Here is a 23,146-nt window from a genome sequence, read left to right as displayed (position 1 = left end):
CCCACCCCGGCCTGCGGGGTGCCAATTGCGCCCCGCCCAGATGACAAAGCAATTCGCTACCCCACATGCGAGAGGCTGAACTCCCTCCCCCATGCCCCTTAGTGAGTCCAGATTGCCTGCCATCGCCCCCTGCACCACCCAAGAGCTGGGGACTCTTTCCCCACTCTCCCAAAGTTTGTTTTCTTAAGTTTGTGTGTGAGATTTTTTTTTTTTTTAAAGTTCTGAGTCAGAGCTTCCCAGAAGATGAGTTGGGATTTTACTGAGAAGTACCAAACTGGGGGGAGGGGAGAGCGGGAAAGGAGGGGCAGGAAATGTGGGGTTCTGGCAGCTTCTAAACTCAAGGATTAGCGAGGGTACTTTGTGCCCACCGGGGAGAAATATAAGGATTCACACAGGCCACGCTGATGTGTCAACAGGTCTGCAACCCCCATAGGACGGGCCCTTGCCTGGGCCTCAGGTTAGTGTCTTGGGGTCACTGCCCTCTCGCTCCCCTTCCCCCAGGCCCGGTGCATCCCAGTTGCTCAGCCCTTGCGGACAGGCCACTTTCTTCTTTGGGTCTGAAAGTGAACAGGGCCAACCTCCCATGCCCTGACAGCACCTTTCTGCAGCCGGCTTGGTTTGGAAGGTGGCTTGCTTGGACCCCAGGGCTAGGTGAGAAGGGCACAAATCGGTCCAGTCCCAGTATAGGCAGCGATGAGAGTGGAGAAGAGGCGAGGGCAAGGCGGTGCTGTCGGATCAGGCGGCAGAGGAGACAGGCCTGGGCTTTTGGATAGAGGAGGACCCTTTGGTTTACTTCCTTTTCTGGGGTTTGAGAGAATATTTCATAGAAAACCTTGGAAAATAGCAATGTGGAAAAAATAGGTCCTTCCTACTGGCCAGCCTTTGTGTTTTGGATATATATTTGGGAAACTGATTGGGAGGAGGATGTCAGCCCCATAAAACCCAATCAGAAAAACTAATTCTCCCTTAGATCAGGGTGAGGTGGGGAAGTGAGAATCCTTCTCCAGGAGTTCAAGATCGAAGTGGGGAGCACTGGACAGCTAAAATGCCTTCCTGGTTGCTGTGATGGGCACTTCTCACATTACTCAGAGCAATCCTATCCCTTGCCACAAGAAACCTTAAGATCCTAACATACAACCAGGAAAGAATAAAATAGATTAATGGAACCTTCTAAGAATTAAATCCCTATGCACATCAAAAACCTTCTCCAGCAGAGTAAAAAGGAAACCCACAGACTGGGAAAAAATATTTAGCAATCACATGTCTGCTAAGGGACTTATACCTAAAATTTATAGAATATTCTAGCACCTCAACAAGAAAAAGGTAAACAGCCCAATCACAAAATGTACACAGGATATGAACAGACACTTCACCAAAGAAGACATTCAGATTGCAAACAAACACATGAAGAAATGTTCAAAATCCCTAGCTATCAAAGAATGCAAATCAAAACAACTATGAGATACCATCTCACCCTAGCAGTAATAGCAAAGTTCAGAAAGCCAGCAGACAACAGTACTGGCGAGGTTGTGGAGAGATTGGAACTCTTATTCACTGCTGGTGGGAATGTAAGATAGTACAACCACTAAGGAAGGTGATCTAGCACTTTCTGAAAAAATTGGAAATAAAAATACCATTTGACCCAGTACCAGAGCCATGACTCAAACAGAGGTAACGTAGACACACCCATGTTTATTGCTGCATTATTCAAAATAGCAAAGAGATGGAAGCAACACAAGTGCTCAGCAACAAATGAGTGGATAAAAAACAAAACAAAAAAACCCTAAACAAACAAAAATATACCAGTGTTATAGTCCACACAATGGAATACTACGCAGCATTGAAAAACAATGAAATACTAAAACATTACACAACATGGGGGAGCCTGGAGGACATTATGCTGAGTGAAATATCTCAATCACAAAAGGACAAACACTGCATAAAGCCACTGTTATAAAATAGGAGAGACATGGGGGAGTTGGGGCGAGAATGGGCAAAGAATGGGTAGATCAGATGAGGGGAAGAACTGTCCAAAAGGAATATATGATTAGGCATTATATGCATGACAAGAATCTGGAACAAGGAGTGCAGTTGTGGGGTGAGTTGAGAGAAGGGAAGGGGAGGAGGGAAAGAAAATGTTCAACAGTGAAAAAAAATTATGTGTGTGTGTGTGTGTGTGTGTATAATATTTTTTTTTTAAAAAGTAAGATCTCAGAAGTCTCAGAGCCGAGAAATTGCTGAGTGGGGATGCTAGTGCAGGCTTTTGGACTCCAGTGACTAAACATTGGGCTTAGACTCAAACCCCCTTGGGGTTTGAAGACTCAGAGAACAAGGTGGCTAGTTCCTAAACTTTAAGTGTAGGAAGGGTGCTGGACCAAATTGGAGATAGTTCAGACAGACAGCTGCCAGTCCACTGTCCCTTCCCTTCCAGGGTAGACTCAGCAGACACTCTAGACCCCCCCCCCCCTTCCACAGGACAGTCAGGACAATGGGAAAGCCATCATAGTTTACCCTAATCTATAGTTGGGAGCTTTGGTGGCCTAAAGGTAAGAAGTTGCACTGCAGTCCCAAAGGCATGCAGTTCAAATCCTTCAGACGCTTTGCAGGAAAAATATGGACAGTCTCTTCCCATGTGATGTACTGCCTCTGAAAAGCTGCTGGAGGGTCAGCTATGGTAAGGGATTGTTCCACTGCTAACCCAAAGGCAGGCTGTTCAAATCCACTAGCTACTTCTTGAGAAAAAGATGGGCAGTCTCCTCCTGTGTGATTTACAGCCTTGGAAACCCATTTTGAGTCAAATATGAGTTGGTTATGACTCAATGGTAATGAAAGAGTGCAGAAAAGTCCTAAGCTACTTAACCTATTCATTCATTCATTTGATGTTTATTGAGCACCTACTGTGTGCCAAGGAGCTTGTGTGTCATGATGGGTTTCACTGCTTACCTGAAAGGCCAGTTGTTCAAATCGATCAGTAGATGGAGGCTATTATAAGGCAGACATAATTCAATGGCAGTGGGAACTGTGGACCAGGCATTGTTCCAGGTGCTTAAATAAAGATGTGGCAGCCTGTGGCTTTGCCATGGCTTCTTGCCTGGTCTAACCCAGCCTTTCTGGAAGCTTCCCAGGTTTGCTCAGGGCAGCCTTTGCTGTGTGCGTGTCTGCAGAGGCAGATGGGACAGAGACTATTTGTGACTCTGGGGCGGAACTGTCTTGGGGACCAGAGAGCCTGGCTCTCATTTCTGAAGCGCCAACAGTTATCATTTACCAGTCAAACCTCAGTGTTCCAGGTGTTGGTCACCCCTCATCCTCTCATCAAAGTTTCTCTTCAACAGATACAAACACTGAAATCTAGAGAAGTTAAATAACCTAGTCCAAAGGTTGTGTAGCCAATATATGGCAAGTTTGGGACTGATACTCAGACTCATCTCAAAAGATATACATATTAATGGCTAGCATGTCTTGGGGAGTTCTAGTGGCCCAGTGGATAGGGAATTGCTCTGACAATCCAAAGACGAGTGGTTTGAGTCTGCTCACTGTTCCACAAGAGAAAGCTGGGCAGTCTCCTCCCATGTGATTTGCAGCCTCTGAAAACCTTCTGGAGGGTCGGATATGAGTCAATCCCAACTTGATGGCAACAAAAAAGAGAGAGGGAGCATGATTTAGAGTTAGCGGTGTCCCCGGCAACATTTCTAAGTGCTTTTCATATATTCTGTCATTCAGTCCTCTCAGCGGTCCTAGGAGAAACTTTGCTGTTTCTAGATGAGAAGAGTGAGGTACAGAAAGGTTGTGGCATAACCAGGTTTACACGAGTGATAAGCTGGGATTTGAACCAGGCACATGAACTCCAGAGTGCAGACCTCCTTTTTTGGATGAGTCACCTCTCACACTTTCACGGAGGAGCCTGTCCTGGCGGACTTGTTGGTGAGAAAGAGCCAGAGCCGTCCTGGCACAGAGGAAGATGTTCTGCCTGAAGCAGGTGTGGTTTTAAAATCCAGCTGAAGGACAAAGAAGTGAGACATTTTTCAGAGTGTTTACAATGGAGAAAACTTGGAATGAACCTAAAAGCCCAACAAGAGGAGAATGACCGATTGAGCAATTTTGGAATCCCCACTAAGGGAAGTGCTACAGCCTCATACTGATTATGAAGAAAATGAAACATGGAGTAAGAGACTGGAGATTAGGCGAGTATCAGCCACAGTGTGCTCAACTCTCCTGATGCCACTAGCAGTGAGAAGCACGTTATCGGATACTGTCACAGTGAACCAGCTTCTTAAACAGAACATAATAACTTGAGTGCTTATTGGGTGCCAGGTATCGTAAAGGCACATTAGGTATCTCTGTCCTCATTTACAACAGAGAAACTAAGGCTCGGAAAAGCGACATCGCTGGTCCACAAGGCTTACGTAGCTGTACGGGATAAAGCCAGGACCGGAATGCAGCTATTTCCAGCACAGCTGGGATGGTTGGTCAAGTTGCCTGTTGCATAACCACAGGAGTTCATTGACATCATATTGGAGATTTAGAGAACGGATTGGTATTTTTCATTTCAAACCATCTCGGTCTCAGCTGTAGCCTATGAAAATGGCACCCCTGGAGTTGTACAGTGAACAACCTGTGCCACCTTACATGGTGTCCATGAGTATATCCAGTCTTACTCATTGGACTTTTAATCAGTGCCTCCCAAACAGAAAATGTTAATGCACACTGTAATTGGGGACATGTGAGGCAGACACATGTGGACATGTTGTTGTTAGGTGCTGTTGAGTCAAGTACAAGCCATAGTGACCCTGTGAGTAAAAGCTCTGAACCTTGATCCGCCTTGTGCCATCCTCATCATATCTGACATACTTGCGTTCATTGCTGCCATCACTGTTTCAGTCCTTCAGGTTGAGGGTCTTCCTCTCTTTCATCAACCTTTCCAAACATAATACTCTTCTCCAAGGAATAGCCTCTCCTAGCAACATGCCCAAAACGAACCTTTGTCATCATTGCCTCCAAGGATACACTTTCTCCAAGACATACTTGTTTGTTCGTTTGGCAGTCCATGGGATATTCTTCAGTACTTTTCTCCAGCACCACAGTTCAAAGGCATCAGTTCTTCTGTCATCCTTATTCCTTGTCCAACTCTCAGACACATAGCAAATGATTGAAAAGACCATGACCTGAATCAGGTGCAGCTTAGTTCTCAAACTGACATCAGTTTGTGGAATGGGTGAAAAGCAAACAAACAAAAACTAACCTCATCAAATGAAATGAACTGGCACGATGGGATTTAAGGATGATCCTTCTCCTTTCAAGGGTGCTTCTCTGCTGATCGTTGTTGTTTTATCTCTTCTTAAAAGAAAGAACAAGAGGAAAGGCCAGAAGAAAAATAGAGCACCTCTGCCCAGTTGAACATTCTGCAAGGATGGACATGTCCCTTATCAGCACTGGCCAGCGCGGCACTAGCCACGTGTGACTGTTGGGTCCTTGAAATGTGGCTAATGTGGCTGAGAAGCTGAATTGGCATTTCATTTTCATGAAATGTAGATTTAAATTTTTAATTTTAAATTTACATTTAGATAGATGTGTGTACCTAGTGGCTATCTATCTGGGCAGCACAGATCTAGAGAGCAGATTGGCAGCTTAAATTAGAGACAAAAAAAAATTTTCAATAGGAAAGAAGAAAATTCACAGTGGGCCCTCACAACAGACTTTACCTTGGCCTGCAAACAATTAACAAGGGCAGCTTTCCTCCAGAAGCCAGGCCTTATGGGGACAAACAATCCCAATTTCAGTTCCCACTTGATTGCTGTCTGGCTGTGTGACCTGGTTCAGTTACTTCACCTCTCTGAACATCATGCCCCCAGCTGTGAACAAACCTGAATAGCAGTGCTTTCTGCATTTTAGAAGGCAGAGCTTTTACCTGGTGTCAGGCACGTAATGAAAGCGTGTTAAGTGAGAGCAGGGAGGGAAATGTGGAGAGAAATGTTTCTGTCCTCATCACACGCAGGCTTGAGCTGTGGTAAGGACAGTGATGCTTTTGGAGTTTCACCGAGATGAGCCTCAAACTCACATTTTCCAGCATGCCCCGAGCCGACAAATGGGTCATAAAAAATCCCTCCAGCGATGCTCTAAAGGTCAGCCTCTCCGGTAGACCAGTGCTGCTGCTGTGGGGTCATAGGAGGAGGGGCTGAGCTCTGCCTTCGTCAGTGGGGGCTGACCAGGGGTCCCAGGGACGACCTGCTTCTTCTGAGGCTTGTTACCAACAAACAAAAACCTCTTGATTTTTCCATTCATCTGGTCCGTTAGTGTGGGGATGTGTGTATAGGATTCTGAGAACCGATGGTGTGCCTTCCAAAATTATATGCAAACCTTTGTGTGCAACAGTCTTTTCGGGGTTGGGTTCCATAGCAACCTTCAGATCCCTCAAAGCGCTTATGATCAGAACAGAGGGAGAATCGAGGAGCAAAGTCCTGTGTCTTATTTTGGGGAAAGGATAATGGTGAAAATGAGCCTGTGTTCCTGTTGTTAACATGTCTTAGGGAAGCTCAGCGTGTCCCATCCTACTGGCCTGTGAAGGGGTAAGATGCAGTCTTGCCCTCCAAGTGTGGACAGGGTAACCAAAGTGTGAAACCAATGCTAAGGGATGAAATCGCTTGACTAAGGGCACAAGGCGGCTGACACCCATGAGAGGCAGGCATCTGCCCTCTGGGAGGGCTGCGGGTCCTACCTGACTGCTGAGTAGGGAAGACACTTGTGTTCTCCAAGGAGCCTAGCAATAGAGGTGGGCACAGGTGCAGGAGAAGGTGTGTCCTCTGGCATCAGAACCCAGTGCAACCTGGGGTCCCACCGCCTTACCAGGGCCCTTAGGCAAGTCATTACTCTTCTCTGTGCCTCAGTTTCCTCATCTGCAAATTGAGGAACTTTGGCAAATACTCTCTTAGGCTTCATTTCAGGAGTCCTGGGGAAGACAAGAATAACAAGTTTGAGACCTCAGAGCTGTTTGTAGGTTTAGTTCAAAGCTTTAATTGCAAAATTCTTCTTTTAAAAAAATTTTGATATTTTAATAAAAGTTTATAAAGAACTTAAGTTTCCAATCGTTCATTGTTGCACATTTTCCTCCCTGACCCTCTTCCTCCAAATCACTTTTTTCTTTGGAAAGAAAGTTCTTTTGTTGTTATACAGTCCCCTATACCCACCCTAGACCACTTTACTATGCAGCTCTTATTCTGGACTCTTGTCATGCCAATAGTAACCTAGTTATATATTCCTTTTATACTGTTCTCTCCCTCATCTGTTTCAATGCTGTGTAGATTATTTACCCCCTCTTTTCTCAGTTTCCCCCGAGCCCCCATATCAGTCCTGTTTTATAACAGTGGCATTATGTCATATTTGTCTTTTCGTGACTGAGTTATTTCACTCAGCCTAATGTCCTCCAGGGTCACCTATTTTGTATAATAATTCATGAGTTCCTTGTTTTTCAATGCAGCATAGTATTCCATTGTGTGAATATGCCAGAACTTCTCTATCCATTCATTTGTTGATGGGCACTTGGGTCATTTCCAACTCTTTGCTATTGTGAGCAAAGCCGCAATAAACATGGGTGTGCAGATTGCAAAATTGTTAATAATTGAACCTTTTCTTCTTTTAAGCTGGAATGAAGTGTTCCCAACACACCTTCAGATATATCGTTTTTCTTTTTTCCCCTAGAATTCCAAATATGTATCATTTTTTTATATTTTCTTTCATATAAACTTACAGTTGGAACTTTACTGTATGTAAATGTATCTCAATTAAAAAGAATTTTCAAAAAAAGTCATTGGAAATGGACACAGTGTCTCTGCCAGCACCACCACTTACCTCCATGTCGCAGCAGGTGCTGGCTGCAGACTCTGAGGAGCCCACAAGCTCTTAAATGGCAGGAAAAAATCTCCACACTCGGTCTCCATGCAGTAAACACCTCCCTGGTCTGGAAGTGGTTGATGAGGACAGCTTTCTTCCTGAAACCAGCTTCTTATTAAAATGTAGCCTTTACAATCAGTTGGGCATGTGGCCGTCAACCTTAGATTAAAACCAGACAGGACAGTTGCCAACCCTCTTCTTAAACCACATTTGCCCCTTTTCTTCCTCCTCAGTGACTCCAGACTCCTTTGCTTACCCAGATGCACCTACTCCAGCCAAGATCTCTCACACTCCAGAGCTCAGTTTGGGGGACTTAGGAGCTAAAGGGACTGGACTGGCCAACTGTGATCAAAGCTGGCCAGAACTTTAAACCTCTGGATACTTTGTTGTTGTTGGGTGAGAAATGGTATCTCATGTGGTTTCGATCTCTATTTCCCTAATGGCTAATGAGGTTGAACATCTTTTCATGTGCTTCTTGGTAGTTTATATCATTCTTTTGGAAAGATATCTATTCAAATCAATTGTAAGGGGCCTTTATATAATGTAAATAAAAGTCCTTTACCAGATGTACACTTTGCAAATGTTTTCTTCCATTCAGTGGGCTATCCTTTTACATTTTTAGTGGAATTCACAAAGTTTTCTGTTTTGATTTTTCATGTTTTGCTTGTATCGTGGAGCGCTGGCCCCTCCACTGAGTTATCTTGGGATCTAATGATGCCTGAAAAAGGTATGCATAATCTTATGCCCTCTGCATTTTAGGAAGGTGCTCTCTTGGCCTAGTAGTGAAGAAGTTGTGCCACCAACCCAAAGACAAGAGGTTCAAATTTGTCAGCTGCTCCAGGGGAGAAAGATGGGCAGTCTCTTCCTGCACTATAAACTGCCTCTACAAATCCACCAGGGGGTCAACTATAAGTTGGTTCAGACTCAAAGGAACACAACAACAACATGCATTTCACCGGAGAGTTCTAGACCCAAGAGAACCCAGGTACTCCTTCTGGAATTCTGCTGAGATCGCTGGATATTGTAGAGGAGCCACCCAGTGGCCAGCTCTTGCAGATGCCTCCTCTTAGCCACACCTGGCTGCAGTGGGGGTGAGGGTGGGAGTCAGGCAGGCCCAGGCTGGGGTGGGCTGTGCCCGGACTTCTTCCTGCTGCACTGAGGCCTGTAAGACCACCGAGGCATGAATGGCCCCCGGGGGGAGTTCTCTAGCTTAGTCTCCACTCTGTCTTCCCCCCTGGCCTGCCTTCTTGAGATATTTTTCTCTTTCCTCAGACTGGTAGCTATAAAAAGGTGTCAGCATCTTGGGGTTTTGGTCAAAATTAATGAGGTGAAACATCCCTGGAAGGTGACAAAGTGGTAGTGAGTGGGAGCTGGACCTTGTTCCCCCTACACTCCCTGGGCCTTCCTCTCTCCCTCACATGGTTCAGCCGTGGCTCAGGTCGTCACAGGTTCATAAGAAAATCCCTAGACCCTTTGGGCCTGGAGTCAGCCCAGGACAGGACAGGGTGGGCCAGCTGTGAAGGCTTCTGCCATCCGCTGCCTCCTTGTCCATTGCTTTGATCATTCACGCATTCAGAAAGTTCATGGGGAGTCTGCTTTGTACCAGACTTTGTGATGAATCCCCTCCAGGAAACTGTTCTTGCTGAATATGTTCCATTTGTCCCAGGGAAACAGAAAAAGTTCTACTCTCTGTCCTCAAGGATTTCATGTCCAGTGTAACTGCTGGGCCAGTGACCCCACACTGGATGAACCTGCGTGACAGAGCAGGATGCAGAATCCCAGTTCTATAGGAGCTGAAGTCTGGAGTGGCTTCCTAAAAGGGGCAGCATACTTGTTGAGATCTGAAGGTGAGCCAAGGAGAGAGAAAGAACAGGCTGTCAAATCCAAGAACAGCAGAGGCAGCGTCCACAGGTGAGATGATATGGCTTTTACCTGGCTAACGCTCCAACCTTGACCAGCCACGTGACCCTCTGTGCTTCAGTTTCCTCATCTGTAAAATGGGGTTAAGAGCCACTCGTGTGGAGTTGTTTATGAGGATTAAATAAAGAATCTTCCATTACTTCCATTTCTCAGGTGAGAGTGGGTTAAAAGGTTTGCCCTGAGCCACTCAGTTTATGAGCTGGGCCTACCTGAAGTCCCTTTTGGGCCCTTCAATCACCAAGACTGTACTCTGTTCCTTCTGCCTTTTTGTTTCCTTTCGTTTTGGTGGTAAAATATACAGAACATAAAATATACCATTTAAACCAGTTTTTAAGGATACAATTCAGTAGTAGTAATTACATTCACTGTGTTATGCAACTACCACCATCTGTGTCTGGAACCTTTAATCACCTCTGACTTCTAGAACCTCTTTGCCCACTAAACAGTAACTATGCTCCTCTTTCCCCAGTCTCTGGCCATGTCTAGCCTACTTTGTTTTCATAAATTTACCTGTTCTAGATAGTTCCTTAGAAGGATCACATAAAATAGTTGTCCTTTTGAGGCTGACTTACATAGTATTTTCCAAGTCCATTATGTGTCACAGCACATAAAAGAACTCTAGTCTTTTTGTGGCTGAATAATCAGCTGTTGAATGAGTTGGTCCTATGTGCTGTCGAGTCGGCCATGGCTCATAGCAACCCTATGTGCACAATAGCTCTGAACCCTGTCCTATCCTGAGCCAGTCTCACTGTTGCCAACATACCCCACAACCCCAGTTACTGTGTCAATCCGTCTTATCCGGGGTCTTCCTCTCCTGAGCTGTCCCTTCACTGTTCCGAGCAGGATACCCCATATTTTACCTACCCAGTCATTTTTCCTTTTTAGATGAAAAGATTGATAAGATACTTGAATTGTTCTCACCTCTTGGCTATTCTGAGTAACAGTGCCCTGCCTCACTTCTTCTTTGAGGAGTTGATAAATTCTCTGCCAGATATCTCCCTGGGACATCAGCTAAGGCCTCTCTGTGGTTTAAACAGTTTGCACTTGGCCATCACTAAGGGAAACCTGGGGGGCGGGGGGGGGGAGGCCTGATGACTTGTTTCCATTCAAATTCCAGCCAAAAAGACCCCTCAGTTCTCTGTAACAAACAGATTCACGTAAGTTGGAATCTGCTTAATGACAAAGGGTTTGCTTTGGTTTTGGTGGCATTAGGAGGCGAAATGTAGGGTACTTACATCTTACATGTGCTTCCTGGGCTCAAGATATAATTTCCAGAATTCCAGTCTGAGTCTTTCTCCCAAAGCTCCTTCAAAAGAACCCACAACGCTACCGAGAAACCTCTAGGGGGAAGCTGATGTCTTTGCTGGCTTCCCCACTCCCACCCCACCTCCACTTCCTTCCTAAGATTTTCCCGGCTGTAAATGTTTCTGCAGCTCTCAGAGTCCTCTGATGAGGCCCAGTGTTAATTTGTTAAATCCACATCAAGGTCCCCAGGATCCCGTTGTTTATTTTTGTGAACGTGTTGGCAGAGATCACATTGGGGAAGAGGACCTGCTTATTTGGTCAGAATAAATGCTAATTAATAAGAGTTATTTATTTGGCTTGGAACTCGCCACAGCCCCAGGGTCAGGCACAAACTGACTATTTCAAGCAAAAACAAACAGAGAGTGTCTCTCAACAGCTTGAGAAAGGCAGAAACGAAGAGACTGGGTTTATTTGTCTTGGGAAGAATTTGCAGTTAATTCCCTCCAGACTATTTAGACCCTTAAATTACACAGAATAAGAAAAGCCGTGGGTATGGGGAGGGGAGGCGAGGACACTTGATCATTTGGCTGAGAGCAGTCTTGAAATGTCTTTGGCTGTCAGTTGAGCAAATCAATGGTATGTGTGAAATAATTTAATGACAGAAAACTGTGCACCAGTCATTTTTCCCCCTTCATTGTAATGCAGCCGAGGGCAGTATAGTTTGGGTTTTGAGAGAGAAAGCGAGAGACCAATGCATGGACATACCTTCCCCATCTGAGTATGTTTCCAGCCCCTCACAACATATCATCTAAACAGCCAGTTTGAATGCAGGCAGTTTAATGGTTTCTTTTGAATCTCAGAGCAAAGCGAAACATTTTTGGTAATTTTTTTTCTTTTTTAAAATTGTAATGAAAATACCCCTGGAGGACATTATGCTGAGTGAAATATCTCAGTCACAAAAGGACAGATAGTGCATAGGGCCACTATTGTAAAACGAGACTAGCATCAGGGTTGAAGGAAGACAGAAAAGGAGGGGAGGAATGCTGTATATTGCGTTGAAACAGATGAGGAAGAGAACTGTTTAAAAGGGATATATGAATGGGTATGCTTGTCATTACAGAATTCCAGAGTGAAGGCTGCATGGTGGAGTGGACTTAGGGGGAGGGATTGCATAACAATGAAAGAGTTTTTCTTTCTTTTCAAGGAGAAGAGTGAATGGGGGGGAGGGGGTGGATAGGGAGAAAGTGCAACAATGAATGATTGGAAACCCCAAGTCTCTGTAAACTTTCATTAAAATTAATTAAAAACAAAAAACAAAAAAATTGTAATGAAAATACATACAACAAAATACAGACCCATTAAACAACTTCTACATGTATAATTCAAAGACATTGATTTCACACATCAAGTTGTGTGGCCTTTCTTGCTATCCTTTCTCAAATTGTTCCCACCAACATTCACATTAACTCCCTGTCTCCTAAGTAAAAGCTGTCCCATTTCCTCTTCTTCCTACCCACATAAACATTGATATTTGGTTTCTGTGTATTTGTTCAGGGAAATCTGGTGGCTTAGTAGGTAGTGAGTTGTGTTGTCAACTCAAAGGCACACAGTTCAAACCCACCAGCTGCTCCAAAGGAGAAATAGGGTAATCTCCTCCCATACGCAGTCTTCTCCCTTGAGATTTATAGCCTCTGTAAACCCGCCAGCACGTCAGCTATGGGCTGGTTCCTGCTTGAGTTGAACTGAGTTGCTTAGTGAACTCTGGTGACATAATCTGTTTGGAGTTGTTGCATTGCCAACCCAAAGGGGGCCTCTCTCTGGTGGTGTGAATCCACCAGCAGCAACAAGAGAGAAGGATGTTCAATCTGCTTCCACACAATTTTCAGCCTAAGAAACTCGGTGGAGGATCAGCTATGAGTTGATTCCAACCCATCGGTAGTGAATGAATGATTTCTTTTCTTTTATCAGCTAAGTGAGATAATACAAAATTTGTCCTTTTGTGGCTCATTCACTCAGCATGATATTTCCAAGGTTTACTCTGTGCTGGCACCTATCAGGGCTGCATTTCTCTTTATGGCTGAGTAATACCTGGGAGGCGTATTTACTACATTTTGTTACCCATTCATCTGTCAGTGACCATTTCAGTTCTTTCCACCTTTTGGTTATTGTGGAAAGTGCTGTCATGGGCCTTGGTGAATATGTGTCTGCTCCTTTGACTGCTTAGAAAAATCAGGATTGTTATTGAACCAAAGGAAACTTTGGGCATCCTCCTCCTTGAGTGCTGAGAGGGGAGCCATGAAAAGGGAAAGACTGGATGCCAAGGGCTTGAGGCTTGAACCCACTGCCATTCAATCATTTCTGACTCACAGTGATCCCCTGGCAAGTTTCTAGATTGTAAATCCTTGCAGGAAGAGACTGCTCACCTTTCTCCTGTGCAGCAGCTGGCAGATTCAAACCACTGGCCTTCTTATTAATAGTGCAGCACATAATGCATTATGCCACCAGAGCTCCAAAGCGTTTATTTCTTTTCTCAGTGCTTTAGGTCTAAACCTATCCATCACAATCCTTTTCTCAGGAAGTGATTCAGCAACCTAGGGTTACAAATAACCTGCAGATTTGCTCTAAAGCACCAGTCAGTGTGAGATGCCCATCTGAGACCAAAGCTGTGGGTTCAAAGATGGACCAGATTGAAGAAGATATTGCCTCCTGAGTCCTCCTTACCCTGGCAAGGGCTGCTGACCCTCCTACTGTGAGCTGGAGAAAAGATGATCCTCTTCCGGCACGAGCCTGGTTGCAAAAAGACATAATGAGTGTAGTTAGCTGCTGCTGAAGAAATTTGACATCTGTGAAACAAAGACTGTGATCTTGTGGTGAAGGCCCTTCTTCTGGCTCCACGGGGAATAAATGGCAAAACCACTGTGGACATAGATACAAGGATCTCCAGATCCCTTGGTCACTATATGGATCTTGCCTACAATGGAAATTGAAAGGCAGAAGATGAGGAGAAAGGAAAGGAACGGTCCTTGCAGTGGATGGAAGAGGTGGCAGGAGGCACTGGGGACTGGGTGGCTTGGCGTGGAAGGGTCTGCTTACAAGGAATACAGACTCCACCCAGGAGTAAAATGTGGGCTCTGCCCCCCACCTAGGGCAGCAACAGAGAGGGCTGCCAAGTCCAAGAATGAGGAGAAAGGATTGACCAAGACCAGCTGTGCTGCCGGCGGCTTTCGCCGAGGTGGCCTGCAAGTCACCATGAGCTCGACCAGCTGTGGACAGCTCCCCCTGGCGAGATCTTCCCTCAGAACAGAGAGGGGCCAATGATGCACATCCCATGGTTTGACATAGACTCAGTGTGGCCTTTCTGTGTCTGTAACATGCCTTATGGCTGGAAAGCCCTCCCCCAGCATCTCTGAGCTGACACTGAGCACCTGGCTAGCCCCCATGCCTTTGTCCCTAGGATGAAGGAGGAGGGTCTTCTGGTCATGGTGGGTAGCTGAGCCTCCCAACCACATGGATTCACATTTCCACTGCCTGACTCTCAGAGTCTCAGTTTTCCTGTGTGTAAAACAGAACTGGAGGGTGGGCACAGGACTTTAGTGGGGGGCAGTGTGTGGAGCACTTGGCACCATGCCTGGCACCAACCAGCATTTGTGGTGCAATTCCCGTCCAGCAGGAGGCTGACTCAAGACCCACTGTGGAGACTGTCTGGTGTGTGTGTGGGAGGTGGGGCCTGGGGCTGACTGAGTGGGTGAGTGGGTGGGGGTGGTAAATGCTTTTTGCGTGAAGATTTCGACTTCAAGTCACCGCTCAGCATAACTGGTTCAAGCATGGAGTTGTGTGTCTTCTGGCACCTGCTTGCCAGCTCCCAGGCTGTGAAACGGTTCTCATTTAGACACCCCTAGCTTCGAATTGTTCAGAAAGTTCCCCCAGAAATTCTCCTTTTTGGCTGACATGCCTCCTGCTTGGGTGTGTGCCCGGGCAGCGTTGCCTGCAGGCAATGGGCTCTGCAAGGCTGGCCTTTCTGGGATCCACATCTGCCAACCCGGATATTGATCACCACCAGCTATCAGCATGCAGCCTGTGTTGTTTTGGTGTAAGGTTTCCGCTCGCTCTGGGCACCGGGATCTGTGGGGAGACATTCCCAGGCACTACCACATTCTCATCCATCTTCACTTTTCCCGAGGAAAGGGGTGAAGAGTAACAGGTAAAGCTGGTCCCAGCAACAAGACCAGCTCCTACGGGTCCCCTCCCCACTGCCGTCTCCTCCCCCATATTTGTCACATGTGTTTGGAAGTATTTCTCAAAAGGGAAAAATACAGAAGACAAACTCCTTGTCTCATTTTAGAGTTTCTCAACCTCAGAACTGTTAACATGTTGGACCAGATGACTCCTTAATGTAGGGCTGTCCTGTGTGTGGTCAGATGCATAGCTGCATCCCTAGCCTCAGCGCACTAGATGCCAGTAACATCCCTTCCACTCAGGTAGTAACTATCAAAAATGTCTCCCCTGATCTAAAGCCATGAGGGTGAAGGCTGAGGTGCCTGCCAGCACATATCAGAAGCCGACTGAGTGATTGTATCCTGTCACCAACCTGAATTACAGCCTTTTGACTTCCCTAATAAACCCTAGGGAGCTCTGGTGCCTTAGTGGAAGAAGTTGTGCTGCAATCCCAAGGGCACTCGGTTTGAGGCCACCAGCTGCGCTGAGGGAGAAGGATGGGCAGTTACCTCCTGTGCGATTTACTGCCTCTGAAAAACTGCTGGAAAGTCAGTTATGGGTTGGTTCTGACACAAAGGCACACAACAACAAACACAATAATCGTGTGTGTGGGGGGGCAATTGTCTCCAGACATGACAAATGTCCCCTACATTGAGAAATAACAAGTCTAAGCTCAGTTTCAAGTTCATCTTTTCAGGGCACCCTTTTTGATCCCTACCCCCCCCCCCCACACACTCCTTTTCAGTCTCAAGGAACAATTTTACCTTAAAGCAAATCAGTTGATTGTTCTAAAAATGGTAAACTGAGCAAACCTAGCAGGAGTTGAGTGCTTCCCATCACTAGACCTGGAAATTCAGGATTCCAGATGCTCAGTGAAAAATGCTGGGAAAAAATGTTTGGCACTGTGTGAAGAATGTAGGGTGTATACAGGGAATGAGTAAGCAGGGAAATAAAAATAAGTGGAGTGACAAAAGTTTGACAATATACTCAGTATGCCTGTTGGCCAAACTGTAGGCAAAACAGACACTCCCAGACACTGCTGGAGGAGGTGTAGGATGGGGCAGTTTGGCCACTCATTTCTGAGAATTTGCCCCAAAGAGGCAATGACAAAAATAGAAAAAATTGTGTCTGCACAAGGCCTTTTTTTGGTGGCTTTATTTTAATTGCAAAATATTGGGAAAATACCAAATGCCCATCATTATGCTTGTGGATTAATAGATTATAGTACAGTCACATAGTGGAGTACTATGCAGCTGTGAAAAGGAATGTAAATTATTTCTATACATTGTTATAGAGGGATCCCAAGGATATATTGTTAAGCAGGAGGATACATTGTTAAGCAAGGATACATTAAGAGATACAGAATAGTACATTGTATACTACCTTTTGATAGAGAAAGGAGAGAAAGTATTGTTTCTTTTTTTATGTTTGAGGGGGAGATGCAATTATCTATCAGTTGGGTAGACTGGATTTTTTTTTTTAAATTGTATATGTCAAAGCAACCAATAAAGAGAGTTGAGTTTCTCTGTGCAGGTCATTGAAAGGTATAAGAAGCATTATTAAACAAAACCAGGAAAATTGAAATACCAAAATGTATGACATATGTGTAAATTTTTAAACATGTATTTGTAATCCTATCAAGTTTATAGTGTCCCACTACCAACCATGAACATTCTTTTCCCTCTGAGGCTAGGAGTGGGGAATATTTGGCTTTTACTCCTCTGTATTGTTTACATCTGTCATTGTGGTGAACAGTTGTACTACTTTGTTACTCTTTAAAGAAGAAAATCAGAGGCACAAAGAAGTACCGGATTGGAGGGCATTGGTTCCAGGAGCCTCAGAGAGTAGGAAGTTCTGTGTGAGCTCAAGCAGTCAGGGAGACCTCTGAGGAGGAACGGGCAAGGGCCTTGGAGGGTGACTGGTCAGTAGTTCTGCCTAAGATTTAAATGTAGGAAACAGAAGATAAGCTATCCCCTTACCTGGACCTCCAAGGAATAGAAGGGGGCCTGGAAGGTGGCAAGTTATTGAAAAATCACAGACCCCCATGCCTTCTTCAGCATCGTGCTGGGTCCCTGTTACCTGAACTGCCAAATCCACAGAAGAGATGACCAGGACCCTTTGGTCAGTGGGATTGATCCCTTGGCAGTTTCCATGTCACCTTGACGAGTGCTTAATCCTTCCCACTACCTGGATGCATTCCCTCGCCCCCTCTGGTGTGACTGACCAACTCTTAAAGACTTCAAACTCAGCTCAATGTTCCCTCTCTCCCTCTGATATGACTAGCAAAATATTCTACAGACTTCAGAATTCAGTTCAAGCTCTGCCTGTTCTGAGGGGTCTCCTCTCTTCCCACTCCTCCTCCTCCCCCTTGCCTACACACACATACACACACACCTGCTCTACACACACTCCTGCCCTCCCACACATCCCCACACACGTTTGCCCTTCCCCCTCCCGCCATCACCCGAGCCCCAGCCCTCCATATCGCTCTACATCCCCCACTGACACCACCCCTTGTCTGTCTGTCTCTGTCTCTGTCTCTGTCTCTCTCTCTCTCTCTCTCTCTCACACACACACACACACACGCCCTCTCATTCCCTCCCACACCCCACACTGCAATGACTTATTTTGGGGCAGAGGATGCTGCTCTCACTGACCATTGCATCCCAGGGTCTAGCACAGTGCCTGCCACATAGTAGGTTGTTGTTGTTATGTGCCATCGAGTCATTTGCAACTCATAGCGACCCTATGTACAAAGAGCCCTAAAAGCCATTCTATCCTGTGCCAACCTCGCTGACTCAAACACACTCATTCCCACCACTCCATTCACAGAATGGATCCATCTCATCAAGGGTCTTCCTCTCCTGCGCCGTCCCTCCACTCTCCCAAACATGATGTCCCTCTCCAAGGATCAATCCCTCCTTGCAACATGCCCAAAGTATGTCAGATGAAGCTTCAGAATCCTTGGCTCCAGGGAACATTCTGGCTTCACCCTCTCCAGGACAAACCCGTTTGTTCTCCTAGCAGTCCATGGTATATTCAGCACTCTTCTCCAGCACCACAGCTCAAAGGCATCAATTCTCTTTCTATCATCCCTATTCACTGTCCGACTCTCTGATGCATAGCATGTAATTGCAAAGACTATAGCCTGGATCAGGCGTACTTTAGTCTCCAGCCCGAGTCGTTGCACTTCAGTACTCTTGAGAGGTCCCTTACAGCTGACTTTCCCAATGCTATTTGTCTCCTGATTTTCTGGCTGCTGTTACCAAGCATGTTGACTGTGGAGCCAAGTAAACTAAAACTTAACTATCTCAATCTCTTCACCATCCATACTGATGCTGCCAATTGGTCCAGTGGTGAGAATCTTTGTTTTCTTGATATGAAGCTTCAATCCGTATTGAAGACTGCAGTCCTTGACCTTCTGCAGCAAGCGCTTTAGGTCCTCCTCAGTTTCAGCAAGCAGGGTTGTTGACATTCTTCCACCAATCCTGATGCCACATACCTCCTCATACAGCCCAGCGTCTCGGATGATCTGTTCTGAATACAGATTGAAAAGGTATGGAGACAAAATACGTCCCTGACGGACCCCTTTCTTGACTTCGAACCATCCAGTGAGTGTCTCCCTGCTCTGTTCTGAGGACTGCCTCTTGGTCCAAGTATAGGTTTCGCATTAGCACGATCAAATGTTCTGGGATTGAACATAGTAGGTACTTAGTAAAAATGAGTGAATGAATGAACCAATTAGAGGAATAAGGGCGTGACATACAGCAATCTGATTCCGTCCGTGGGCCTGGCTCATTTACAGAGGGAAATACATGTAAGTTGCTGGGGGCGTGGGTGACAGAGCAGCTGTTTTCTTGTGACTACGTGGGCAGTTCAGCACGCTGGGGCGACCTAGCCGCTAGGGGCGCTGCAGGCACCGCGCCTCGCCCGCTGCCCGCCGCCCGCCGCCCGCCGCCCGCCGCCGGCTAATCCTCCCCTCGATCCGCAGGTGAGTGTCCCAGCCCGGGGCGCGGCAGCGCCGCCAAGCGGAAGAAGAAGCAGAGGCGCAACCGCACCACGTTCAATAGCAGCCAGCTGCAGGCGCTGGAGCGAGTGTTCGAGCGCACCCACTATCCCGATGCCTTTGTGCGCGAGGAGCTCGCCCGGCGCGTCAACCTCAGCGAGGCGCGCGTGCAGGTGAGCGCGTCACGGAAGGTGCACAGGTGGGGCTACAGGTGGTGTTACAGACGGGGTGACTTAAGGTAGGAGCTTCGGAGGCCTCAAATTCTGGCCATGCCGCTGGCTGGCTGAGCGACCTTGAGTACATTATTTAACTTCTCTGTGCCTTGAAAGAATCATTCACACACACACACACACACACACACACACACACCCCGAAAATAAAGCGTATATGCGTCTGTGTTAAAGGTAAGGCGTTGCACTGCCATCCGAAAGGCAAGTGGTTCTAATGCACAGCTGCACCACACGACAAAGATGGATAATCACTCGTGCAATTTACATCCTCTGAAATCCTGCCGGAGGGTCAGCTGTGTGCCAGTTTCAGTTCTACAGAACTTAACAAGTCCAACAACTATGAGGATTAAGGGAGTTAATATTTTTTGTAAACAGTTTAAAACAACGCCTAGACTTTTTTTATAAACAATGGTTTAATGTGTTGTTGTTGTTATGTGTCCTCAAATCGACTACAACTCATAGCGACCCTATGCACTATAGTTCTGAAGCCTGCTCTGTCCTGAGTCAGTCTCACTGTCCCTGACACACCTACTTTCATTACCCCAGTTACTGTGTCAGTCTAACTCATCTGGAGTCTTCCTCTCCTGTTTTGTCTCTCCACTCTTCCAAGATTGGTCTTCTCTAAAGATTGGTCCTTCCAATATACATGCCCATAGTATCTGAGACAGAGCTTCAAAATCTTTGCCCAGGAGCAGCTTGGTTTCAACCTCTCTAGGACTGACCTGTTTGGTTTGTTGTCTTGGCAGTCCTTGGTATGTTCAATACTCTTCTCCAGCACCACAACAATTCTTCTTAGTCATTGTCTAGCTCTCTGATGCATAGCAAGTAATTGCAAAGACCATGGCTTGGGTCATGTACACCTTAGTCTCTAGACTGACACTGTTGCTCTTCAGTATTCTGGAAAGGTCCCTGACAGCAGATTTTCCTAATGCAAATCCCCTCTTGATTCCCTGAGTGCTGGTACCAAGAGTGTTGATCATAGAACCGAGGAAGCTGAAATATTTAACAATCTCAATCTCTTATCCATCTATCACAATACCAGTGGACCCAATGGTGAGAATCTTCATTTTGCTGAGAACATTACATTCCAGAGAGGGGAAGCTGCTAGCCCAGGGCTGGTGACAGAGCAGGTGCACACACGCAGCTCCAAAACTCTAGAGCCCTCATATCCTGAGGGGAACCCCTTTCTCAGCCCCCTGCCCTCTGCTCACCACACTCTCCTGTCCCAGGTTTGGTTCCAGAACCGTCGTGCCAAATTTCGCCGCAACGAGCGGGCCATGCTGGCCAACCGTTCAGCCTCACTCCTCAAGTCCTACAGCCAGGAGGCAGCCATTGAGCAGCCTGTGGCCCCCCGACCCACCACCCTGAGTCCAGATTACCTGTCCTGGACAGCCTCGTCTCCCTACAGGTGAGAGCGGGAACCCTCTCAGGTTGGGATGGCTCGGCTAGGGAACTCCAAGGGGTCACTTGGGGTCTGTATCCAGATGCCCTTTGGACCTGGGTCCATCGTGGCGTGTGTGTGTGTGTGTGTGTGTGTGTGTGTGTGTGTGTGTGTACAAGTGTCTTTCACATGTGCGTAGGCTTTTGTGCATGTTGTGGATGTGTGTGCACCTAGGCATGCATGTGTAAATTTGTGTGTACAGAGAAGATGAGACCCATCCTCTCCTGTGGAGGGAAACTAACAAAGTGAAAAACCTCCAGGAAGAATTCTAGGCTGGCACAGGAACGCTGGCACCTGGACTAGTCCTTCGGGCCAATAAGTCTGAGGGGCTGGCTTTTCCTTCCCATCACATCTTTGGCTGGGTTCTGGGGCCCAGAGTCAGGTTCTGGGACATTTCTTGTCTGGATCAAGCTGGGAAAAGCCCCCAAAGTGGCAAGTAGGAAGGAAGAAGGAAGAGGTGCTCAGGCGGTCAGGTTGTCACCGCCACACCCCACAATTCCAGGGGGTGCCTTCCACTCTTGGCATTCCTGGAGCTGTGGTCTTGGGGAAGGTGGGGATCTGGTGAGTCATCTCATGGATCCTGAGCCCTGGTGACTCCCACATCAGCCCAACAGCTCTCCTCACTCCCCTCCCTGCTCTGTCGTTATCTGGGAGCAGGAGAACAACAGAGACATCATGAAAAGCAGGTGTATGCCAGGTCTGGTCCTCTCTCTCTAGAAGCACAGGGTCCAGTGAGAAATGGCACCAGGTAAATAAGGGAGGCTCTGTTGTCCCCGTGCCAACCCTGGCGACATCTGACTCCAACCCAGACTCTCTAGCCCCAGGCCATCCACCCTGAGGAAAGGCTTCCCCTGAGGATGAGCTGAGGGAATGAAGGCAGGAGGACCTGAGGCTGTGGTCCTCTCTGCTCAGTATGCCAGCCACACCCATGGCTTTTTATGTTCCCTGTCACCCCCAGCACGGTGCCACCCTACAGCCCTGGAGGCTCCGGTCCTCCTACCCCAGGGGTCAACATGGCCAACAGCATCGCCAGTCTCCGTCTCAAGGCCAAAGAGTTCAGCCTGCACCACAGCCAGGTGCCCACGGTGAACTGACAGCCGGCCCGCTGGGACCCAGACACCTCTTGTCCAACAGCAGAAGAGAGGACAGACACATCGGAATGTGACCAGCTCCCAATGCCCATCTGAAGGGTGGACTGGGAGGCTTGTCCTGGCTCCTCTGTCCAGCCTGGACTCCTGACCCTGAGAAGCTGCTGAAGCACCAGGAGGCTGGCTCAGCTCCTTCATCCATGACCACCCGAGACCTCAGCCCGTGACTGCTGGAGGGGCTGGACCACAAGGTGGAACAGGAGCTTGCCAAGGACCTCATTTACTTTGTGTATTAAAACCAAAAAGCATTTTTGTCTTTAAGAAATAAGACCAGTTGTTCTTTTTTTTTTTTTTTTAATCTCAAAAGGTTGTAGGAGAGCAGGTTAGGGCCACAAGGGGCACACTTGCCAACCAGTTCTTGTTATTGTTAGGTGCCATGAGTCGAGTACAACTCATAGCAACCCTATGAACAAAAGATCTGAACTCTGTTCTATCCTGCACCATCTTCACACTTCCTGACACACTTCCCTAGCTGTCAGGAAACTGGCTGGGGTGGAGGTCGAGGGGGCTAGGGTGCAGGATGGCTTTGCAGGAGCCACTTCTTCCCCCCTCCGGCTTGCAATGGGCCTACAGTCGCCATGGCTCAGACCTCGTATCTTCCATTCTCCAAACTGAAAGCTGCAGAGACCCAGGGGACAGGGCCTGAGGTGGAGGCAAAGTGACCCGCCCTGATCCCCAGGGTCTCTGGCCCTGCCCTGCTCCTTCTTGCTCCCCCTCCCTAAGGAACTCTTTGGAAAGGTTCCTCTCCTCTCTGAGCAGGGACATCTCTGCAAATTACCTGCAGGGAGCAGGCTAAGTGGCCAAGGATCCCCAAGCTGGGGTGGGGTGGGGCAATACTGAGGGCACAAAAATGGTTGGCCCCAACTACAATCCCAGAGGCGAACGGTTCGAATCCACCAGATGCTCTGCCAGGGAAGGAGGGACAATCTCCTCCTGTACCAGTCAGATCTGATTTGACAGTACACGCACACAAAAATAATAAAATTTAAAAAAAAAATCTTTAAAAAAAAAATGGTTGGCCCCTGTGGAGTGGCAGTTAGAACCACTGAGGTGAGGT

The 23,146-nt window shown here is 47.0% G+C and overlaps 1 protein-coding gene and 1 pseudogene across 1 annotated transcript; one reads left to right on the top strand and one right to left on the bottom strand.

Moving 5' to 3' along the window:
• Positions 1–7,848, bottom strand: part of LOC102872453 — a 47,172-nt pseudogene extending 39,324 nt beyond the window's left edge.
• Positions 7,849–8,598: 750 nt separating this feature from the next.
• PRRX2 (paired related homeobox 2) lies at positions 8,599–22,035 on the top strand. Its single transcript, XM_006892602.1, has 4 exons — positions 8,599–8,611; positions 19,256–19,443; positions 20,730–20,908; positions 21,900–22,035. The coding sequence occupies exons 1-4, from the start codon at positions 8,599–8,601 to the stop codon at positions 22,033–22,035; spliced, it is 516 nt and encodes a 171-aa protein (XP_006892664.1).
• The last annotated feature ends 1,111 nt before the right edge of the window (positions 22,036–23,146 follow it).

Source organism: Elephantulus edwardii, unplaced genomic scaffold (assembly GCF_000299155.1).
Source record: "Elephantulus edwardii isolate Elephantulus edwardi_28Jun2011 unplaced genomic scaffold, EleEdw1.0 scaffold00116, whole genome shotgun sequence".
Lineage (NCBI taxonomy): Eukaryota > Metazoa > Chordata > Mammalia > Macroscelidea > Macroscelididae > Elephantulus > Elephantulus edwardii.
Note: the sequence above shows the minus strand (reverse complement) of the source record. Positions and strands in the feature narration are given on the sequence as shown.